A 23,839-nucleotide genomic window follows, 5' to 3' on the forward strand; every position below is an offset into this window, starting at 1 on the left:
TTGTGACCCTAATTCAAGATTGTGAGACTTGAACCAAAAAGATGGGAATTGAAATACATATTCTTTTCACGAACATGGAACAACAGATGCTACGCACTCAGGATATATTTCATCAGGAAAGGGAGCACTAGGAAAGTAGGAAGAAAGTGGCTGTTAAGGAGGTACAAAACTTGGAATACAGTTTGGAAAGAATCAGAGAAGAAACGCCTTGCAACATCTGGGATATTGGCTTGACAGACAATTACTTTCTTCAGTCATCAGCACTAATGGCACCCAGGAACATTTACACAGCAATTAAAATGCTACTAAGTTTCTTCAATGTGTCAATAGTCACCTTACAGTTAAATTTTCAAGACTTGACATGAGAAAATATGTAGACCTTAATGTCATATCTGTCACATTATGTTGTTCCCACTCTAGTCTTTGGTTTGTTCTTTGGTGATTACATGGTGCAGGATGTCAGAGATTATTTGCTCTTGCCCTATGCATCCATTTGTCCTCAATTTCAGATCCTGGGCCAAGAGTATTATTCTCACACAGGTATAGAATGAGAGTGATCCACCATTAGAATTGTCAGCACCTCCTAAATTATACAATTTTCAAAGTCGCTCAGCATGGACTGAACATAGTGTGTGGTGGTTAGGAGTGTATGGTGTGTAAGAAGTCAGGATTTTCTACCACTTGCTAGGCAGAAATAACTCTTTTTACCATCCCTTGGGGTTTTCAAAGTGCTCCACAACATAGATTCCAGATCTGGATTTTGTGGCTACCATCAGGTTCATATAGTTATTGATCATGTTCATAGATGTGCCTCACAAGGGTACAAGATGGGGAGCTCAAGAGTTATTTTTTATGATCTTAATAAAGGGCCTAACTCAGATCAAGCAGCTTTCTACTTCCATCATCTCAGATTTTTACCTAGACATATGTTGTGTGATTTTAAGACTATGGTGGATACAAAATTATGTCCCCCCTACAAGGCATTCAAAAGAACACAATATTCCTTGGAGCTATGACAACTACATTGGCAAGTATCTGCCAATCATTTTATCTAAAATTGGTGCAAAGTACTCATGTACAAATTGTAAATATAAGTCATAGTCGCCTTCTATCTTGTTGGGAAGAAGACACAGTCCTTTTCTTATTTATTTACAAAAAACCAATTAAAAAACATAAAAATCTATTATCGTCACTCGCTAATGGTCTTTCCAACCATTAGCATAGTCCTGCTTGTTAAGGGTCGCCTGAGATTTTTCAATCAAAGGCAAGCACCTATATGCGTCACAAAAAAAGAAAACGGAATGCTGTGCAAATAAAGCATATTGATGGGTTCTTCAAGTGATAGGTTGTAGCTTGGGCCAGTGTCAGCACCACCAAGGTCCCCCTATCGGAAGATGTACTTGAAGGGTTGTTGTTGGGGCAAGGTTTCAAAGGAATCTCCTCTCTTTAAATAAATAAAAATAAAATAAAATGAAATAAATAATAGTAATAATAATAAGATTGTAGTAAAGTGAGTGCATATAATACGATGTGCCACTGCATGACTCGATGCTGGAATATGCATTTTTCAAGTATATGCATTAGGCACTCTTTGTTTGTTTCTACCTGTGCACCTGTATTACACTTGACATCTGAAACCTCGTTAGCAAAAGCCACTCCACATATTTATCATTACCTTGGAAGGTGACATTTACAAGCAACCAATACAATTGCATCAAAGGTTCGTGACGCGCTTCTGCAACACGTGGACAAACTTTCAAGTCAAACTTCCATATCTACAGCTTCTTCTACATCGACACATGACCAACACCTCCACTTGCGCTTAATTGCATAGATCTAAGGACGGACCTACATCAGGCAAGGAAAGATATTAACCCCATTTATGGTGGTTACTAGAGGCAGACGACTTCAACGGGCCCCATAGAATTTTCTTCAAAGCGTTTGGAGTCATTACAAGTGATTGGCATCAAAGGTTTTGTTAATTTAGATCACTTTGTAATTTTGTCCGCCCGAGCGATTTTTTGCACTGAATGCATAACTTATGCTTTTTTCGCTCTAATAAGCTACACACGATGTAAACAATGGATTAACTTTGTATAAAGGATAACTCATCTAATAAGAATGTACACTTCCCTTGTGTGAGAATACAGAGCTCTTTCTTCGTCTTCTTTCCTCTATCTCTTGAGTGTGTGAGAGAGTGAGTGAGTGTGAGCTTGAGGACTTTCGTCTCCACCTCCATAGCTTCTTGTTGTGTGAGAGGGAGTTGTCCTTGGTCTATCTATCAACATTTTTCAATGACAAGCAATGGAAGCTACCATTCAAGCTAGCTACTACACATAATGGTGGTTGGAAGGCCTCCCTTGGAAGTTGAATACGGGTACAACCTTAAGTCCCACGACATATTAATTGATAAGTCTAAACCTAAAGCTTGATCTATGGGAGTGTATGGGTACAATGCATTTTTGTTTGATTGCTATGGCATTTAGCATGTGGGATTAGCACTTGATGATTTCACCACACAATTTTCAACATGAATATCTCATATTCACGATCGTAAAAAACTCTAACTACTTTTTCATGTCGTTGGACCTGACCCCATCAAGAACTATCAAGAAAGTCACTTGTTATCTCTAACATCTCTTACCAACTTCATGTTTCACCATAAAACTCTTACCAACTTCATGTTTCACCATAAAACTAACTCTTCTTATTCATGAGCTTCTCCATTAAAATCACACATGAAAAACCATCTTGGTTTTTCATATCCAAAAAAATTTATCATTGTATTTGTTCTTAACTTCATTCCTCTATAAACATGACCGTTATAACTAACATGCATCAAATCTTTTTTTTTAACCATTTTCTAGCGTAAATATCTCCTAATATTCATGGTCATGAAAACCCAGACTAGTTTTTCACGTCAAACAAATTATGCAGAACTAACATAATTACTACTAATTCCATGTTCTTAAAGGTAAATGATTCATCCTTATGAATTCTCAATAACAGACACTAACATTTTTTAGGTGTGGATATCTTAGATATTCATGATTGTGAAAAACTAGACTGTTTTTCACATCACCAAAAGTTTTCACAAATGGTTCCCATGCACTGAATCCTTACTCTACATACATCTTTGAACCATTCTGACAAGATTTTGCTAATAGTGGCTACCCTTTACGGAGTGAATATCTCTAGATATTCTCAGTCGTGAAATGCCAAATTGGTATTTCATGTCTACCCAAGTCCAGTCCAGAGCAACATAGAAGAGTATCTGGAAAGTTGCACTAACATCTACAGATAACAATTAATGATTTGGGAAGATGGTATCCAAGAGGCAATGCAACTACCCCTAGCTACCCGCGCCCACCACATGGAAAAGAAGGACTTGCCATTCGACATTATGCTCAAGGAGAAAGTGTTCAATAACAACAAGGTAGAGCATACAGCATCACGGAAAGAGCAGACGAATTGAGTCGATGATTATACAGATCAAACCACATAAACAAAAGTTAGCAGCATGTGAAGAGGATATCCATAAAGCAAAAGAAGAATTGCTTGAGGACAAAGAGAAGGACAACTGAACAGGATCTCCAAGTGTAGAAATAGACATAGCAAACAACCTCAGAGGAGATCAATAGCCACTTCGATGATATGAAGGTAGATTTTGATAAGAAAGTATTCAAATTTATGGTTCATGAAGAGGAAACTCAAAGGTTGCAGGCCTAGGTCAGTGAGCATATCAATGGTGAGAGGGAAGAATGTCAACAGAAACTATAACAAGAAGTGGCAAAAACACGAGAAATCTATAGGACAGTCTACGACAAATAGAAAGAGACTTTGAGGCAAGCAAAAAAATGACAAAAGGCACGGATCACCTAATTGCATAAGGACAAAGAGGTCAAGAAGCACAGGATTGAAAACGTTGAAAAAGAATTAAACAAGCAGCATGACCATGCAATTAGAGCACACAATGTAGAGATCAAAGCAAGCAAAGTGCAATTGGAAATGGCCATCACGAGCCACCAGCAAGTCGTAAAACGAACCTCACAACCTCTATCCACCAAGAATCCAAGGTAGAACTACATAGGAAGGATGAAGTAATACAAACACTGTTACAGCTAGAAGAACATGTCAAAGTAGCATAGGAAGCTACTATAAAGTATGATCACAAGCCACAAGGGAAGTGGCTATCACAACACTATTGACTGAAAAAGATCAAAGACTATATAGCCCAACTTGAGAGCAGCAACTTGAGCTAATAGCTCAAGCCACAAGCTAAAGAGCTGAATGCATGAATGAAGCACCTCATGGAGCACGCTTCATAGTGAGCTTCACCAGCAACTCGTGATGAACCTCACAGCCACTTCATAGTTGTTGGTGGCTTCACTAGCCACCAGCAACTCGTGATGCACCTCAAGACCTCTATCCAAGAATCAAAGACAAAGCTATATATCAAGGATGAGGTACTTAAACAAACACTACTGCAGCTAGAAGAATAGGTCAAAGTAGCATAGGAAGCTACTATAAAGTATGATCACGGCTACAAGGGAAGTGGCTATCACAACACTATTAACAAAAAAAGATCAAAGACTATATAGCCTCATTGGAGCAGAGCAACAGACACTGAGCCAACAGCTCAAGCCACAAGCTAAAGAGCTGAACACATGAATAAAACACCTTCTTGTGGCGTGCTTTGCAGATGGCTTCACTACCGATAGTTCCTCAAGCCCCTCCTCAAACTTTAAAACATTTCTTTGCTACATTAACCCTCTCTTTATTACAATATGACAGACATTAGTAAAGATCTAATTGGAGGGACCTTGCTTTAGTTCAATAAAATTCTGATAGGGATGCTTACCCTACCACGGTAACGGTTTTTTTATAATGATATATATCTTATAGATTATACAGCCATGTATACTAATGCCTTACATTCCATAGTATTTAACTTTGTCATGATAATGGCCATTTTTTGTAATGATATATAGCTTATAGATTATATGGCCATATATACATGCCTTACACCCCATAGTACTTAACTTTAGGTCATGGTGTAGAGTACTAATGAACTTTATAATTTTAGATGAGATAAAAGACATGCTTAAACTCTTTATGCCTCTTAACCTTCCATCCACCCTTGCTAAACTCTCACTAACTCATTTTCTTGTTGGTCTCAAACTAGAGGCCTACAACACCTACAAGTATCTAAGTCTACAAGAGAGTACCCTATACCATCCTTTATGACATCCTAAAACTTTAGCATAAAATCGATAAGCATTCAACGCAAATTTTGGTATCTAGGTACATGTTTTTCTCTTGAACATATTGAATCTCGTACTATTATAACTCATGAAGAGCAATAGAAACTTAATACATTCATTAATACCATTAACCCTCTCCACCCCCAACTCTTGATGGCGATAAGGATTGTGAAAATGCTTATGCTCATACATATCCACTTAATAGGCCTCTATCACCCAAGCTTCTTCCTTGTCATAAGCAAGCCCCTAAACCTACTAACAATGAGAAACCTACTAACATAGAGTCTTCTTCTTTATATCATGATTTTCCCATTGACACTCTAGCCACCGGCCCCAAATCCAACAACACTGCATTGAGGTAAACCTACCACCTTGCAGATTATTTTAACAAAGATATCTTAGCGCAAGTGTTAATAACAGATTATGAGGATTTAATCAGAGTGAAAAATCTAATCATGCAATCAAAGTTATTTTTCAAGGTGCTCAAGCAAGTCACCTTTTAATCCGACAACAAGGCTGTTTCCAAAATCTTACAATATTGCTCCTCGTCGAAGCCTACCCTATGTGCCATATCCTATCAGAGCACCCATGCCATAGTGGAAAGGGTTGATTCCAATGGAAAGAGAAGGCACACTCATGGAGAACGTGACTGTGTCTACAAAGCTCAAGCTTCTTGAGACCCTTTTAGTACATATAAGATTGCATACAGCTACAACAAGTGAAAAAGGGAGCATACCGTAGAAACGCGAGGCTGGTGTTCCAAGATCGAGACAGATGAAGCAAAGCCTAGAATTGAAGACTTTGAAATACAACCAAAATGGCGGATCGAGTTCCTAACTATTCCAGAATATGGCAGTATCTAAATAAGCATGTTTACACAAGACAACCATGACATGACCACATAGGTCCACGATCATAGCAAGTGCCACTATCCACGGTGTAAACTCAATCCAGTTCAAGCCCCGAAATGTCAAAACAAGGCATCCAAGAGAAAAGTCTACCTACACCATGTGTGGACCATTATGAGACAACGGTCCATTATGACACGTAGCCTATTTGGTCGTGTGTCAAATCTAATCCAAGTGGTCTCTAAACCATATGGTCTCCTAGGCCACGTTCCCATGTGAATATAGGAATGTTGGGCATCCAATTTACTCAACCATGGCTACTCATAATAGGGACCGTACAAACATGAGCTAACTGGTGCTCGAGGAATACAATGTGAGGGCAGAGGCAAAGTACTGATATCCAACACATTCTTACTTTTCACAATTGAATATGTATCCTTTGTCTCATCTATCATGTTCTAATCTTCATTGCCATCCAATGCAAATTTTCGACATAAATTATACTTCTAACAAGAAAAACTTTTCTTTTGTAAGCATTCATCATTTTCTTGATGGATGCTGTATGTCATGCAACTTTGGAACTCCATGGAGCTTAATGATAGTCTCCCTAATAGAGAGACAGAGAGAGAAAGAGGGAGAGGAATTGAAAAACACCAAGTAAGAGTCCACTTACATGTGTCCCCCCAAGATCCATTGCCCACAATTGTATGTAGACGATTGATTGCTCATAACTGTACGCAAGAGAAGCACTCCAAGCCGCTACAATTATATGCATCCAATCAACACACGAACATTCAAACAAGGGAACATAAAGGGATTCACCTAGCAATCGCTAGCCAACCGTAAGCTCCATATAGCACATGCAACAATAAGCCACTCCCAAGCTAGAGATCAACACTGGCAAGCCCACACCCTCAAGGCAATGCATGTCCCATGCCATGCATCCTAGTCCTTACAAGTGTCAATGGCACAATTAACCACTAAACTAATTAGAAGCTCGATCCCTTGGGAGACCCCTCTCCAAAGATAGAGTTCCATGCATGAATTCACTACAAATGAGCCACAATCCCAACTATTTAGCCCAATGACCAATTCACACTGCTATATAAATTGTGTCCAATCGGTCTTTAAACAATAGCCTCCATATGTCCAAGCATGGGACATAAAAGGGAGGATCAGATTTTTGGTACTCATATTTTCCATTACTAGACAATTAAGACGAGTTTACTACGATGTTCATTACCTACTCCAAGCACCTTGACAAGTAAGCTACATGATAGAATAGTGCTTAGTGACAATGATCGTTGACCAAAACTACATGTGAAAGTTTCATGTGCATGCTTGCAACAATTCATCTATGTGCAACACATTGCCATGCATGCGAATATCAACATTGGGGCTGTAGAGCGAAGCAAGCATACGATCCATTTGTTGCATTCCATATGCAATTTCAACTTGCTCATATTCATTTGTCCTGGAGTTTGAAGAAAACCATAGAGCAGATGCAAATATATATTCCTGTTACAATGGCTGAATCTAGTCTCACACGGCCACTCAACCTGAAATTGAGATCAACCTAATAAAACAATCTTTTACTCTTATTAGAAATGAGTTTCAGCTAGTAGAAATGAGTTTTAACATCACCTCAGGTTTTTTCACACAGCCAACCCCTCCCCTCAGATGTGGATTTTGCTTCTTTTTGGAAAGGAGCTGTCCGTAAGAGGCCTACGACGTTTTCTCAATTTTCTAGTCGAATTGGATAATCTAATGGTTTTCATGACAGTGTACTTCACATGTAAATCAAGTCTAGTATCAAACATTGGAAGTTTCGCTATAAATTTTGACTGTCACATAATACCAAATTCATGCCTCAAAAAGTTGGCATGGCAGCACAACTGCTGGCATTGGTATGCTAGGCTTTCCAAAACCATGTTGCTTCATAACATTTCCATATGAGGGAGTCAGTTTCACTACACTCAGGTTTTTCATCTATTCTTGAAACGCCAAGAGTCATGGTAGAAAATTATGTCTAGTACTCACTCATATTTGGGCAAGAAGTTGCAGCTAATCTAAGCATTCGAAAAGAATTGGAACGAACCATCAATAAACAAATAGCTTGGGTCATGTGCATTACCCTATGCGACCCCAAAATGCAGGACTCAGGTGGCCAAGCTAGTGACACATTCATGAGATAGAACCACTCACCACCAGTGACTCCCGCTCTATCAGCATTGTACACAATCTCACAAAAAAATTACACAGCTTAAACTAGCTCCTGCTCTGCCTTTTGGCCTCCAGACTGGTTCCTTCATTGAGCATGTCCTCTGCTTCTTTTTCCATGTTGAGCTTTGCTAGGGCAACTGACTGCAGATAAAAAGCTATGGGCCATTCAGGATTAACATATTGGGCTTGCATTGCATCCCGAAGAGCTGGATTAGGCTGATCTGTCAGAAGATAAGCCAAGCTACGCCTTGCAAACACGGTTGGAGAGACCATGGCACCTCCATTTACAAACTGCATTACAACATCATCATTATTAGTTTACTTCCAATATACACCGCAATTTAGCAAGCCCTTGGCATGGCCTGTAGCTCTTCATGTCAACTAGAGCTTACAAATGATGCTTAAAAACACAAACACAGAAGCGAGCACAAGGGTGGTGTGGTTGAGTTGGTTGGAGATGTAAAGTGAGCTTACTTCAGAATACCGCTCAATCGCTGTTGTGAAGTCTTTCTCACGAAAAGCTAGATCACCCTTTTTCCTGGAATTTAGCATGTCTTGCATTTGTTTTGTCCACATTTGAAAGGAAAGCTGAAACATAAATGTGCAGAGATTAGAATGAGGTTTCATGGACTCAGCACTCTCAACTCCATGTCTCAACCATTGGATCAGGCTACCTGGGAGTAGCAGAGGAAAGGTTAGAAAAAGCAACCACTTGTGCTACGGACTGAAAATTTGTCTCTGCCCTGATGTTCATGGATTCATAGACTACTTGTTCCTATGATACCAAACTCCAGAACAGCTGACAGCACAAGCTGCAGGCGAATCAATTTGAACTTTTGCTTCATCCTAGCCATCTCCAGAACACACCAGCGGTAGTACGTCCCAAGGGTTGGGCTGTTCGCCCATTAAAACAGTACGTGAGCTGGGTTCAGAATGTCATGAGACAGTTCGGTCCATATCCAGTGCAGGCATTAATGCATTGAGGGGACCTTTCCCTAGTACGAGAGGACCAGGAAGGACACACCTCTGGTGTACCAGTTATTGTGCCCACGCTGAACACTGGGTAGCCAAGTGCAGAGCAGATAACTGCTGAAAGCATCTCAGGAGGAGGCCCACCTCAAGATGAGTGCTCTCCTACTCGTACTTACTCGGGAGACTCTAGACGCAGAAAAAGCTGGGGCAACAACCGATTTTTCATCCCCGTGAAGCGTGAAACGATAGAAGTCTCTCATGGCAATCAGCACATGCTTTTCCAGGATTGTTATAACTTATCATATACCTAGTTAAGTAACTAGTTCATTAGAAACAAAATCCATTGGTGTCAACCCTATCTTTGTTCCTGAGGTTAGCTGCTTGGTTTGTTTTACGTCAGCATACATTGAGCTTGAAAGTACAGATGTTCTCAAAAATCAGGCAGCACTTGAGATGGTAAACATACCTCACATTTACGCACACATAAGAACAGAAAAAAGGAGTGATACACGCAATGGCAGCAGAAGAATGAAAAGGTTAACTGTGATATCATGGATGATGGGCATTACCTCATTGTCACCAACGTCATCTTTGTAATGTAGTTTCACCAAGTTTTCATGTATCGCTGTAAGATCCATTCTTGAGCATGCATCTTTCAGTGCAGAAGAACGAGCAACTATCTGTAAAGGTTCTGGAGGCGGCTCTCTCCGGACACCTAGCATCACATACGAAGGTACCTATTCATTCATGATTCAACATATCAGAATTTGGAAGTAAAATCATTCATACATTGGTTTGATAAGCAGCTGAGTTCATAGCTAATTAATCAACAAGAACTTTTCCATAAATCATCAACAACATGGTGACCCCTTCAGTTTTTGGTGTCTAACACTGTTGTTTCATGAATCTTACCACAGCCCCCCAACCCCTTTCTATCACATAGTGCTACAATCTCAGGTGACCATCTGCAATCAGCCTGCACCCGATGCAACAACGATTCACCAACCCAGCCATAGGCCTGACAGCTCTGAACCAACTTGGGTATGGGAGAGTTAGATTAGGTGGAACAACCGAGTATGAGGCCTCAAAACCATAGACCACCTTGCCCATGGATGACCAGTCTCATACCACACCTGGCATCTACCATGAGCCCCCTGTCCTCCTCTAAAGCGACACTAGATTTAAACCCAACATTGTTGTCTCAACACTCAGTTATGAGCGCACCTACTCATACAGGCCCTGGGTGGTATTAATATCCCAACTTCTATATTCCTATTCAGTGCACACGTACCTAGACTCTGCCCACTTCCGTTTCAATACCCCAAGTCCACGCACATTTCTCGACTCAGATGTTTTGAATAACCAGGTACACATGTTACTTTCAAGCCAAGTATGTACCTTGACCTTCCTAAGCGCATGTGCATAAAGGACTAATAAACGAAGATTTCACTGTAAACTCACGTGATTAAATGGGATGGTATGTACTTACTTGAGCTCAAACAGCATAGGACCCGACTCTAGGGTTTAGTGTTTGCAAGACCAAGGCTATGGTGGGTGGAGGGTTTCCATAGTGTGTGTAGCAGGCAAAAGTCTTAACTACACTTCTCGCGGGAAGAGTTGAAAGCGAAAGCAAGGATACTTATAAATGTGACATTTTTCTGTAACTGTTTAGGACAGCAGCGGGGCTGAAAATCAACTTTAGAAAGTCAAAGTTGCTACCTCTAATAAAACAGGCGGATTGGCATAGTATACTCTAGCCACGAGATATACTACCCCCAAGCCAAATCACTAGGCATTTGTGATATCCTTTGGGTTGGAACATATCTTTCAAAGAAGCAATTGTATGGGTGCAAACAAAAGTCAAACAAAAGGTCGATTACTAGCACTTGTCTACATGGCCTTTGCATGTCACGCTGCAAGAATAGTACAATCCATCATAATGGTTTACATACATTTTTTTTGCCATTGCTAATTTGGGACAAAAAATCACTTGACACATTCATATGGAACTGTTATGGAAAACAAGCACTAACAGGAAAGCTTTAAGGCTATTGAAAATGGAGCATGTATGCAGCCTTAAAATGCACGGTGGGCTGAATATCTTGAATGTGCATTACCATCTTCTGGCTCGGAAAAGTACCATGATAATAACTTTCATGGAACAAGGACAGTGATGGGCACAGATGCTAGTTGCAATGTGTGCGCATTACAAGGTTGATTCTTTTGGGCATTGTAATCTTTGCTATTGGGATACCTTGGTAGGTCAAGTACAAGGAAAAATGCAAGGCTGCCCTATTCTTCCATATTGTTGCAAGATTGTAAGTCTGTGCTCATACATTTGAATTGGACACATAGGCCAGTGCCTCTTGGAAACACACTATAGCTAAAAATGTGCATTGGAGCAGAGCATTTGATACACCATTGGTTGTGGTTGAACCAAGAAAATCTTATTTTTTAGCACAAAAATGAATTTGCACAATGGAAAATGTCATATTGACTTAGGCAGACCATTATCATTTCCACAAGCACGACACTAGCACTTGGGAACCCATTACCACCTTGTATGGAGACTTGTTGTTGCTCAGGTAGCAAGACATGGGTATATGTTGTATATATCAGTTGGGCAATGATAGGATGATTGGCTGCTAAAGAATAGCCGACAAGGTTATATTACGGAGTTTCCTCTTCGTGAACTAAGAGCAACAAGCGCATACAGATTACTCCTTCCACAGCCATGGATAAAAGGACGTGCGGCTCGGGTATGGCATATGAACAAGTTGTTAAGCTGGTAAAAAGGTAATATGGGAAAGGTATGGCAAAGCAAATTGCCTTTAAAACAAAAGGTTTTTCTATGGAGATGCATCACAAGAACGCTCTCGATAGTTGGCAAAGCAAAAAAATTGCGGCTCCAAATTGTTTGCAGTGCCATCATCAGATAGAAAGTATTTATCATTTGCTATGGGCATGCACTAACACAAGGAATTTTCTAAATCGTCTATTTTCAGATATGCGAATCAGATTCCCTGGGGTGACATTTGGGAAAGTGTTTTGGGTCTACAAGAATACACTCTTTTCTTTACATGAGTGAGACTAGTATTGCACCCGTGCGTTGCTGCGGCCGACCAAGGTTCCAAAAAAGAACTATTCCCTCTCTACAACCATCTCTCTCTCTCTCTCTCTCTCTCACACACACACACATGCCCTCTCCCTCTCTCTGTCACGTACAAACTCTCTCTCTCTCTCTTTCTCTCTCACATGCACACACATATACACACCTGCTCTCTTTTTTTTTTCGTGAAATGGTGTTTTATATTATATGTAAAATGTACATCAGCCACATGGCTCACACAGAACCTATGGCCCCAAACAAAACCCCCACAAAAGATCCTCTAAAGGATCATGACCATGCAAACCTGTACACTAATAAGAAAGCCTCCTAGCCAAATAAGCATCCCAGATAGAAGCATCAAAGATGAGCCAGCCGAGCCGCCGTAGACCATAAGGAAATAACATCTGCATCCAGTAGCTGAGCTGAGAGAAGAGAAGAAAACTGCCAAAGCAGCAAACCGCGGATACGTAGAATGTGCCCATGTATTCCAGACAAGGAATCAAAAATGAACCCATTCCGTGTAGTCCAAATATGCCAAAGTCCTGTCCATCTAAGGAAATGGAATATCACAAGGTGGCTGTCTGAAGTAATGACTTGAGGACAAATCCCAAATATCCACTGATGAGCCGAAACAGTAGACCTCTCTACTGCCTCCCAAACGCGAGAGACAAAAGACCAAATTTGACGGGCCACTGGACAACTCATGAACAGATGCATAACTGTTTCAGTGCATGTCGTGCAGAAGAAGCAAGAGGCCAGTGTAATTTTACGACGGCTCAGCTGATCCCGTGTAGGTAACCCTCCCACCAACATCCTCCAAATGAAAACCTTACCTTGGTAAGGGAGTTTAGACTGCCAACCACTCATAAGAGTTTTCTGCCACCATGATTTAGACTTGTGCAATCCCCACACCTTATTGGCCTTGGCTGAAACCCAATCTTTCTCTGATACAAGCTTATGATAGACCTGGTTAGCTGAGAGTGATATCAAGTGACCAGATTTACATAGTGCCCAATCAAGCCAAGGCTGATCTGCAGATGGCCGAGGCAATGGAGTAAAAGGCTCAACTGCATGCATGATGTCAGCCCATAGTGGCTGAAATGTCCGAGGAACCCTAAAGTGCTGCCGAATACGACGAAATGAATATGGCCTGTCACGACCAGGTATCACAGCATCTCGGATTCTAACCAAGCCTAGCCTGACCATGCGGTTGAGTCGTATGCGTGAAGCATCTCTGTCTGGCCAAACAATGACACGCGACTCCACAAATGTTTCGAACTGCAAAGAGTTCAAAAGTAGTCTTTCATGACCAGGATCCCACCGAGCCAACAGTAGAACTTCATGCCAAGAAAGGAGAATATGCGATAAAATGTGTGATGAGCGAATACGGACAGGATGAGCCGCATTCACAATGTCCGACCATGAAGCCTGCACACGTGTCCGCCCATGTGACAATCCCTCCAACTCAATCAAGTCACGAGCCATGAAAACCCAAGGCTGCTCTTGCAAACACATATCCTGAAAAAGCGCCCACCTACGCGCCACCATATGCAAGCGGACATCCAGTAAAGCAGCCCCACCCATTCTTTTGGGCGTCGTAATGTGATTCCAAGCTATCCATGTTTGACCCATAATATTTCCTTGCCTCTTCCACAGCATAAACCGAATGGGAGCAACCAAACGGATGAGAGATTTGTGCGTCCAAGGTAGCAAAGGTAAAAAATAGGAAATCATGCTAAGCATAATAACCTGAGCTACCTTAACCCTCACATGCATAGGCCACCCTTGAGCTTTCCAATACACAAATTTATCTGAGATCCGAGCAAAAATCCAAGCAAGAAGCGCTTGGGGGTCCACATCCACACCCACCGGATATCCAAGATGACGAACAATGTCTCCTGTATGCACCACACGGCCTTGCCACCCTAATGCCTCAAGATCAAATTCCGTGCATACAATGAGGGCTGATTTTGATGAATTTATTTTCAGCCCAGAAGCCAATGCAAAATTATTCCAAGCTTCCATTGCTCGATCTATATTGGCTTTTTCGGCCCTGAGAAACATAAAAGTATCATCCGCAAGGGCTTGAGCAACCAATTGCTTGCCATGAGGGAGATGCAAACCAACCACTTCACCATGCGATGCCATAGCATGTAGGCGAGATAACATAGGATGAGTGGCAATGGCAAAGAAAAGAGGGCTAAGAGGACAACCCTGCCGGAGAGAACGGGTGAGAGAAATACCATCCGAAAGTCCTCCATTGAGCATAATCCGCGTGATAGAGCCAGAGCCAAGTAAATGCACCAAATTAGCCATTTTGGGACCAAAGCCCATGGCTGTCATTAACTGAGAAAGGAAAGACCAGCTGACATGATCAAAAGCTTTTTCAAGATCCAGCTGCACCATCACAATCTCTTGCTTCTTTGCCTTGGCATAATCCACTCCAATTTGAACATTAAGAATATTATGCAAAATATTCCTGCCATGCACAAATCCATATTGATACGGATGAACAAGAGTAGGAAGCACCTTCTGCAAGCGATTGGCAAAAATCTTTGTAAAGATTTTATACATAATACCCATAAGTGAGATCGGGCGCCATTGAGCCAAAGAAGTAGGCGAAGGGACTTTGGGCAACAAACGAAGTATGCCCAACTTCCAATCGGCAGGCATATATCCCTCATCCCAAACCCTTTGACAAATAAGCGTCAAAGGCTCTGCAAGCTGATCAGCATATTTTCGGAAAAACTCATTTGTCAAACCATCCCAACCAGGGCTCTTTCCCATGGGAAGTTTGGAGAGAACAGCTTCCACTTCCCCTTGAGTAACAGGAGCATCAAGCTGAACCGCCACATCAGGGTCAACTTGATATCGTACTTCAGCAAACAATGACTCCCTTGCAGCCAGGACAGCCGGTGAGACATCCTCTCGAGGGGCAAGCAAATCTTCATAAAACCTGATGCAATGCTGAATAACCTCAGAAGGTTGAGTAACAAGGTTGCCTTTAGCATCCATCAGCCTAACAATATTCTCACGCATATGTTTTTGATGCAACTTATCATAGAAGCGATGAGATTGACAGTTAGCATCCCGCAAAGCATCAAGACATGCAAGTAGTTTAAAGCGAACATATTGTGCTTCCTGCACCCTAGATAGCTCCTTTTTCAGCCATTCTATGGCATCCGCAACTTCAGCATCCATAGAGTCAGTAAACATGAACGCCTGCAAGCCCTTTAAAAGCGACTCAAGGAGGACCACATGCTGTTTTTGTATAGAGGCATTAGCAAGACCATAATGACGTGCTAATTTCCGAGTGTTGGTAAGGAACACTGGCCAAGCATGATAATCAGCCATGGACACTCTTGTGGAGAAATGTCGTATCAACTGACGCATATAAACATCAAAAACTTCATGCTCCAAAAAAGTGTGATTTAAGCGCAAAGGCAAGCGTCCCAACAAGCCTTTATATGCATCCACAGGATGATAGACCATTTCAAACACAAGCGGCCAATGATCTGACAAAACCTGTTGCTGATCAACCATCATAGTAAGAACCTCTGGCAAAAAGAGATCTTGATGTAAAATATACATCCTATCCAATCTAGCATAAGTGCCCCGAAACTGTTGTGAGGCATAAGTGTAACCCCTTTCATCTGAATGCAACCAAGACCACATGTCTTGTTTTAGCGACCTTGCTGCAAAAGCTTCCCACGCCTTTCTCTCCGGGCCATCCATTACAGAATGAGGCGACGTGGCTTGCTCCCTGGAGACACACATATTAAAGTCCCCCATCACAAAGCCAGAATGAGAGATTGAAAGAGCACACAAGTCATTCCACAGCAAACGGCGTGCACGAGCATTATTTGGAGCATACACCCCTAACAACCATAAAGGCGTATCATCCCAAACAATCTGTATCACTAGAAATCTTCCATGAACATCTTGAATCACAAGAGAAGGCTGAAACTGCGAACGAACAGCAAACATAACACCTGACTGCGAAGCAGGATGTCCGCTGTAGAAAACATGAAATCCCTTATATACATAGGCTTTGCCAGCCAACTTATGCTGCTTATGTTCAACTGCACACAAAACATCCCAACCATGACAAAAAGTTGTACGCCAAAGCCTGAACTGCTTTTGGCGCGAAGAAATACCCTTTACATTCCATTGTACAATTTTCATAAGCCTTCCCAGAAAAGGAATCAACAAGGCCGTGTACTAGGCCCAGGACAATCTGCCAAATCACGAACCTTTTGAAGCATTGCATTTTTAGACATGGTATTTGTGATCCCAGATTGCCCTTGGAGTTCCCGAGCATGTGTCAAAGGGTAATGACCATCCCATGGCGAGATGACCTCACCCTTCGAACCAAACACAAGAGGCAATTGTTGTTGTGCTTCTTTTGTTAGGCGATTTCTAATAGGATAGCGTTCTACTCTATCCACCCCAAGAGGCCCTGTACCCTGAGAAAGTTGGCCTCCCGGCCTCTCAATCCTGGTCTGTTGCTGGGCACCTGAACCCAAAGGGCGACGAGCATATGTATGTAAGGGCCCCTGATGAGCACGCAAAGGCCCCCGCCAAACAGCATCTGAGAAATCCCCCCGCGGGGCAACAAATCGTGTCTTTTTACCACGTACTTCCACCCATGGCTGCTCAACCTCATTCCGAACATCCACACGTACATCCATGTGTTGGGCATCATGTGAAGGAGCATCATGCTTATCTTCCACGGGCAACTGCCCATCAAGGATATCCTTTGTAGCAGCAACTTGTTCTTTCTTAGGACATTCGGAGACAAAGTGGCCCATCTCACCACATTTGAAACAGTGGCCAGCAAATGTATCCCACCTCAATTCATACATTAAAGGTTGCAGCCCAGCCATATTGACACGCAAATGTGTCGGCCTAGGTCTCCCAGTATTCCACAACATGCATAGACGATTTCGGTTTCTAGATGTCATTCGAGGCACCACCAAGACATCACCGATACCTCGCATGAGACTTGGTAAAACACGCCAAAACATTGGTGGGAATTGTTTCACTTCAACCCAAACTGGGCAAGCCTGGCGCAACATATCTTGGTACTCTGCCATAGGCTTCCACGGAACCACATGAACCAACTGCCCATCCAAAAAAAGTGGCACCTGCTCCAAGACTGCCCTACGGGCTTCCGAAGTGCGAAAAAGTATTTCATAAAAGCCTCTCGGACCATCGTAAATCTCCTCAAGTGCCTCAGGCGACACCAAGCGGCCCAGCCATGCTCTAAGACGAGGCAACAATGGAATACGCCCAGTAAAGAAAAAGATAGCAGCACGATCATGAAAATCTGCTAGCTGTTGTAGCAACAAAGGAGTCTCCATGCATACATCAGCCACACCACTATTATCCACTGCAGCCATTTGCACGCTATTTGCCTTCACATATTCTTGCAGAAGCTCACCAGTGATCTGCAGCAAACGTGCAAACTCCGGAGAAGGTGCCTGAGAACTTTCCTCTGCATTCTCTCCAACATTCACCGGAGTATAGCTTACATCAACATCAAGCCTTTGACGTTTTTGTTGCTCTGAGGCATCTGAAGCATAACCCACATCCTTCTCGATCATCTCCTCAATAAGATCCATGTTAAGGCTATTGGCAGCCATGTCGCCAACAGCAGCAGCCGGATCATCCAAATCCATGTACAAAAGCAAAGAAAACTCGTTCTCTCAAACCCAAATTCAGCACCTGCTACAGTGCTGGCTGGAAACTCTTCTGTACCTGCAGTACCTGCTGAAACCCTACTGTACCTGCAGTACTGGCTGGAAACTCTTCTGTACCACCTGCTGAAACCCTACTGTACCTGCAAGTCACCTGCTAGAAACCCTACTGTACCTACAGTACCGGCAGCTGGAAACTCTTCTGTACCTGCAGTACTTGCGGAAACTATTGTACCTCGAGGAACCCCTACTGTACTGCAGCACCTGCTGGAAACCCTACTGAACCTGCAGTACTTGCTAGAAACCCTAGTGTACCTGCTGTATTTACAGTAATACCTCTTGTTGCAAGCAGCTCCACTGATAACGAAAGGCGGTATGTTGTCTTCTCTGCAAGGATGTCGATCACACAAAGGGCAAGCGTATCTCTGCTGAACGGCCTGTTGATGGCGACTATCTGCTGGGGGTGACGACTGCCTGCAGATGGCGACTATCCGCCTCTACCCATCTCTCTCTCTCTCTCTCTCTCTCTCTCTCTCTCTCTCTCTCACACACACACACACACACACACGCCCTGAGGTAGGGCAGAAGCAGAAGCTCGACTATGAACAAGAACTGGCGAGCACGACCAGCAAGAGGGAAGGACCAACAGTAGGGCGGAGGCGGCGGGGCAGCAGCAGAACTCCTCCACGCTCTCCAACGAGGCTCATTGACTCTCTCTCTCTCTCTCCAACCTCTCTCTCTCTCTCTCACACACCTGCTCTCTCTCTCTCTCTCTCTCTCTCTCTCTCTCTCGCTCTCTCTCTCTCTCACACACTTTTTTTTTTGTTTTTTGGTAAATCCATGAACAGTATATTATCAATGAAATTTACATGAGAGTCTCCAAAACGGAGAGCCTCAACGGGAAATCAGAAGCAAAGAGAAACTATTTCCAGGCATGACTGATGAAGATCTCCTTGGTGGCAAGCATCATAAACAGATTGCCGTAAGGAGCTTCTAAAATACTGATAAGATTGCAAAAACGGTTTCCCAAAATATCTCATGTTGTGATCCTGCCATATGGTCCAGAAAGCCCAATATCTGACCCAGTACAAAAGTAAAGAGTAATGGACCGTGGTTGTAGGGAGTCTGCCAAAAAGCCAAAAGTGTTTCCCAAAAAAAGAGTTACGGAAACGAAGGCGAAGTAACATGAAAATTTTGTGGATGAAGGCCTTAGTGCTGGAGCACGTCCAAAACAAATGAGGCACCGTTTCAGAAGGGGCCATGCATTGAAGACAAGAAGCAGATGCAATCCTTCGTTTAGCAAGAGTGACCCCCACAGATAAGGAACCTGTAAGACAACGCCATAGGAAAAGCTTTTGCTTGAGAGGCAATTTACTCCTCCATAAATTGCAAAGATTCTTTCGCCACCAAGCAAGTGATTTTGTCATATGCCAAAGAGAATTAGCATGTGAATGAATCCATGGTGATGGCTGGAGGAAAGAGTATGTCGTCCTAACTGTTAGGTCAGAAAGAATAACAAGACGAGAATTTGACCCCACCGGGTGTAACTGCCAATCCTGTAATCTGTCCTGTTAAATAAAGGAGGGATGGGAAGAAAAGGCTGCAGCAAATCAGCAATTTTCCCCCAAATGAACCTGTGATGCATGGCTAGTGGATAGGAAGCCATAGCCTGAGGGAAGGAAAGCATTTGACCAGTAGCATCAACAACATCATTTATGCACCTAATCCCCGGTTTGCTGAGATTGTATGCTCGAATCGGCTCTTGCAGGGCCAATAGAGAATCAAAAACAGCACTCCAGTAAATACTTTCCTACCGAAGGGAATTGGCATGAGACAAAAGGAAAGGTGCCCAATGAGCATGCGAGAGGACTTGTTTCCAATCGCAAATAAGTGAAGTGGCAAAAGGACAGCCCGGGATAGAACCTACAAATCTGCCCAAAATGACCTCCCAGTGATCAATGATCCATGCACCATGTGCAGAAGTGCGTAAGGCCGTGCACATGGTTGCAAGCATATGAGTCCATGGCTGCGTCTGACGAAAAAAGGTGAGTAGGAGAGGAATTTTCCTTGCCAAGACATGATGCGCAATATTCAGCACATTCAATCCGCCATGCATCCTCGGGAAACAAACTTTTGCCATCCGCATAAGTCTTAAAGCTTTAGCAGAAGACTTTGTTTTCCATAACAGCTCCATAGCCTGAGACATGAAAGCAAAAGTGTCCTGAGAGGTCCAATGTATCAAAGGCATTTAAATAGTACTAAACATAGGCCATGATAATCGACTGGACAATCCGGAGCCTAACATGGAGTGGCCAGGTGGAGAGCTTCCAGTAGTGGAGCTTGGCATGAAGTTTGTCAAAAATCCACTTTAACTATTGTTTCCTAGTGATGTACCAGCCAATAGGGTAACCAAGATGGCGGACCACATCAGAGGGCTGCATAATGTGTCCGGGCCATAAAAGAACATGCCAATCATATAAATGCAGAGGTATGAGGCTGGATTTGTCAAAATTGACATGCAGGCCAGCAGCCATGCCATATATAGAGAGAGTGTCCATAAGAGTCTTCAACTGTGGAGAATTATGCTGCATAAAGAAGGAGTCATCTGCATATGCCTGAGCCATAAAGGGAGGGGCTCCAGGAATCTGAAGACCAATGAGAAGGTCTTGCGCGGTAAGATGATCCAAGTATCTGAGAAGTGGGTGAGTGGCAATGGCATATAAGAGGGCACTGAGTGGACACCCTTGTCTGACCGAACGACCCAAGGACCAAGATTGAGAAAGATGATTGCCAAGGATGCATTGGGCTGTAGAGTCAGCATACAAGCAGTAGATGACATTAGCCATTTTTGGCCCGAATCCCATCTGAGCCATTGTCTGTGAGATAAAATCCCAGTTGACCGTGTCAAAAGCTTTAGCAAAGTCCACTTGCATAATAAAAACATCCTCGTCAGAATATTTTGCATATTTAATAGCCATGAGAGCATTGCCAATATTATCATGGATCTGCCGCCTAGGAACAAAGCCATATTGCAAGGGATGCAGACCCTCATAAAGCACTTGGTGAAGACGGTGCACCAGCATTTTAGCAAAGAGTTTGTAAACAACAGGCATCAATGTGATGGGCCTCCAATCCATGAGATGCTCACACAAATTCCGCTTGGGGATGAGTTTAACTATGCCATGCTTCCATGATTGGGGGAGTACTCCTGTATGCCAAGCCTCATTAATCATTTGCAAGATAACACCTTTAAGGTCTTCCCAAAAGTGTAAGAAAAATTCCACCGTGAGGCCATCATACCCTGGTGCCTTACCAGTGCTGAGATGGGACAAGGCATCATCAAGCTCCACATCAGTGAAAGGCATATCAAGTTTGAGAGCTTCCTATGGGTTGAGAATGGGAAGAACATGCTGTAAAAGAGTATCCCGAGCTTGTAATTCGTGCAAAGAAGTGGTAGCAGGGGGTGCAAACAATTTCTGAAAATAAGAAAAGCATTCATGTTGGAGCTCTGGGGAGTCCATTCACCATCCAGTTTACGGACTCTAAGGCAAGAGGTCTTCCTCCTGGAAGCATGTAACCCTTGAAAGAAAGATTTTGAAGAGCAACCTTTATCCATGAATTGAGTCATCCTTACCCGAACCTGCCACTTGGCCAATTTCCGTCGGTCATTAGCTTGCAAGAGAGCTGTTGACTGAGAGAGAGTGTCCATTTGTTGAGAGGAGAGGGGCTGCAATTGGGAATGTGCAGTCAAGGACTGAACTACTGCTTTGGCATGCTGAACTTTAGCTCTCCAGTCAGGCATGAAATTACTCCCATATTCATGAATAGCATGCTGAAGCCTGTCCACAAGGCGTTGCCATGCAAAATTACAGTCATAATGGACATGGGCTGCAAGAGGAATTATGGCATATCGGATCAATTGTTGAAATTGTGCAGGCTGCAGGTATCCTTTATTGATATGTTTCATCCGAATGGAATATAAAGGCATGTCATCCCAAGGCTGACCAAACTGAATATTCAGCCATAAAGGAGCATGGTCAGAGAGACCAAGAGAGTGATCAACCTCAATATGAAGACTGAAATCTGTATATTGTTGAGCATGCAGTAAATACCATCTATCCAAGCGAGCCCAGTAGTTAGTAAAGATATTATGATGATAGATGTAGCCCACTATTCTAGTGTGCATGGCTGTCCATAAATCTTGTGCATGTGTCGTGGTAAGTAACTCCTCCCATGATCGCTTTTCAAAAGGGATCATACGAGATCTATGAGTAGTGTTGTCTGATGACATGGGAGAGTTATTAAAGTCTCCGCCAAGAAGAGCACAAGATCGCCATGGGTAAGAAGCAATAGCATGCCACATGGAAGCTCTGGAAACAGAAGTTTGCGAGGCATAAACAGAGGCAAATTCCCAAAAATCACCATTGACATCACATTGAATCACCATCCATCTGCCATCACAATCATTGAAGGCAAGCTGGGGCTACAGTTAATGTCTGACCAATATGCAAAGACCCGAGAAATGCTTAGTACCTGCATAGTGGATATCGTAGCCCCCAAAATAGCCAGCCTGGCCAGCCATAGAATGTTGGTTATGTTCTTGCAAACAGAGAATGTCCGGCTGCCTGGTTAAAACATAATTCCACACTAGCCTCCACTTAGAAGGATTGCAGAGGCCCTGTACATTAAGAGTGACACAATGGAGTTTGTCAAGCATGAGGATATATACAAAGAAGGAGACCAAGAATATACAACCAAAGAGTGCTTAAGCATGAGCCATCATGGGCTGCAACCCTTCCTTCCCTGGGTCAAAGGATAGCCCTTCCTTAGACTCACAAACAGGAATGTGTTTTTTGAGAACTCCAACCCAATTGAGAAGAACCGGGGGAGTGGCTGAGGTAGAGGCTTGGCCTGGAGTAGGAGTAGATGCATCCCAGTGGCGAGATTGAAGGGGTCTTTGCCTCAACACCCTCTTGGGCTGTAAAAAAACATCATTATCAGGGGCCTTCTCTTTCTCTTTACCTTTGTTCTTGCCTTTAGCTATGGCTAGCATTTGCGAAGCCACTTTCCCAACTTTGGAGGCATTTTTATCCAAATTCTTGGACCCAATAGTCTCTTGCTTATGAGTGGGCTGAACCAGGGGAGAAGGTATAGCAGTGGCTGGAGGGGGATGCAAGACAGTAGGGCATTCAGAGGCCAGATGCCCGTACTTATGGCATGAAAAACAAGCACCTGCAAAAATTCCCCATTTCAATTCAAAGTACTTTTGGCCCATTGGCAAACCTTCAACCTCGACTGCAATGGAGGGGAGGGTAGGGGTATCTGTGTCCCACAAAATACAGAATCTATTACGATTCCCAACAGGGTGAGGGGGGCAGATAACTTGGCCCAGTGCAGCGGCCAATCCTGGCAATTCTTCTCGCATATAGTCTGGGAAATTAACCACCTCCACCCAGACAGGACAATGATGTCGTATGAGACTTTGATAGTCCTTATTGGGGGACCATGGCATAGCATGTACCATTTGCCTACCATAAAATAAAGGAGAAAATTCAAGCACACGCTGCTTCTGCAAGGCATCGGTGAGGTGAACTTCATAAAACCCACGGGAGGCAAAGTACAACCCCTCCACAAAAGAGCCACCAAGGATAGACTGAATCCATTGCGCAACATCATTGGCAGATGGTATCTTTCCCGCAAAGAAGATAATGACCGCAGTTTGTG

At 42.9% G+C, this 23,839-nt stretch overlaps 1 protein-coding gene across 1 annotated transcript in view; it reads right to left on the bottom strand.

Moving 5' to 3' along the window:
- Positions 1-7,900: 7,900 nt before the first annotated feature.
- LOC147613364 (serine/threonine-protein kinase BSK1-like) overlaps positions 7,901-23,839 on the bottom strand; it is a 66,377-nt gene continuing 50,438 nt past the window's right edge. Inside the window, exons 8-10 of the mRNA XM_086782669.1 lie at positions 9,877-10,044; positions 8,810-8,923; positions 7,901-8,626 (exon numbers count right to left, since the gene is read on the bottom strand). Coding sequence (XP_086638795.1) covers positions 8,381-8,626; positions 8,810-8,923; positions 9,877-10,044 — 528 coding nt within the window. The 3' untranslated portion in view covers positions 7,901-8,380. The remainder of the gene's footprint in view (positions 8,627-8,809; positions 8,924-9,876; positions 10,045-23,839) is intronic.

The sequence above is a fragment of the Cibotium barometz genome, chromosome 44, assembly GCF_041138505.1.
Source record: "Cibotium barometz isolate CiBa-2024 chromosome 44, ASM4113850v1, whole genome shotgun sequence".
NCBI lineage: Eukaryota > Viridiplantae > Streptophyta > Polypodiopsida > Cyatheales > Cibotiaceae > Cibotium > Cibotium barometz.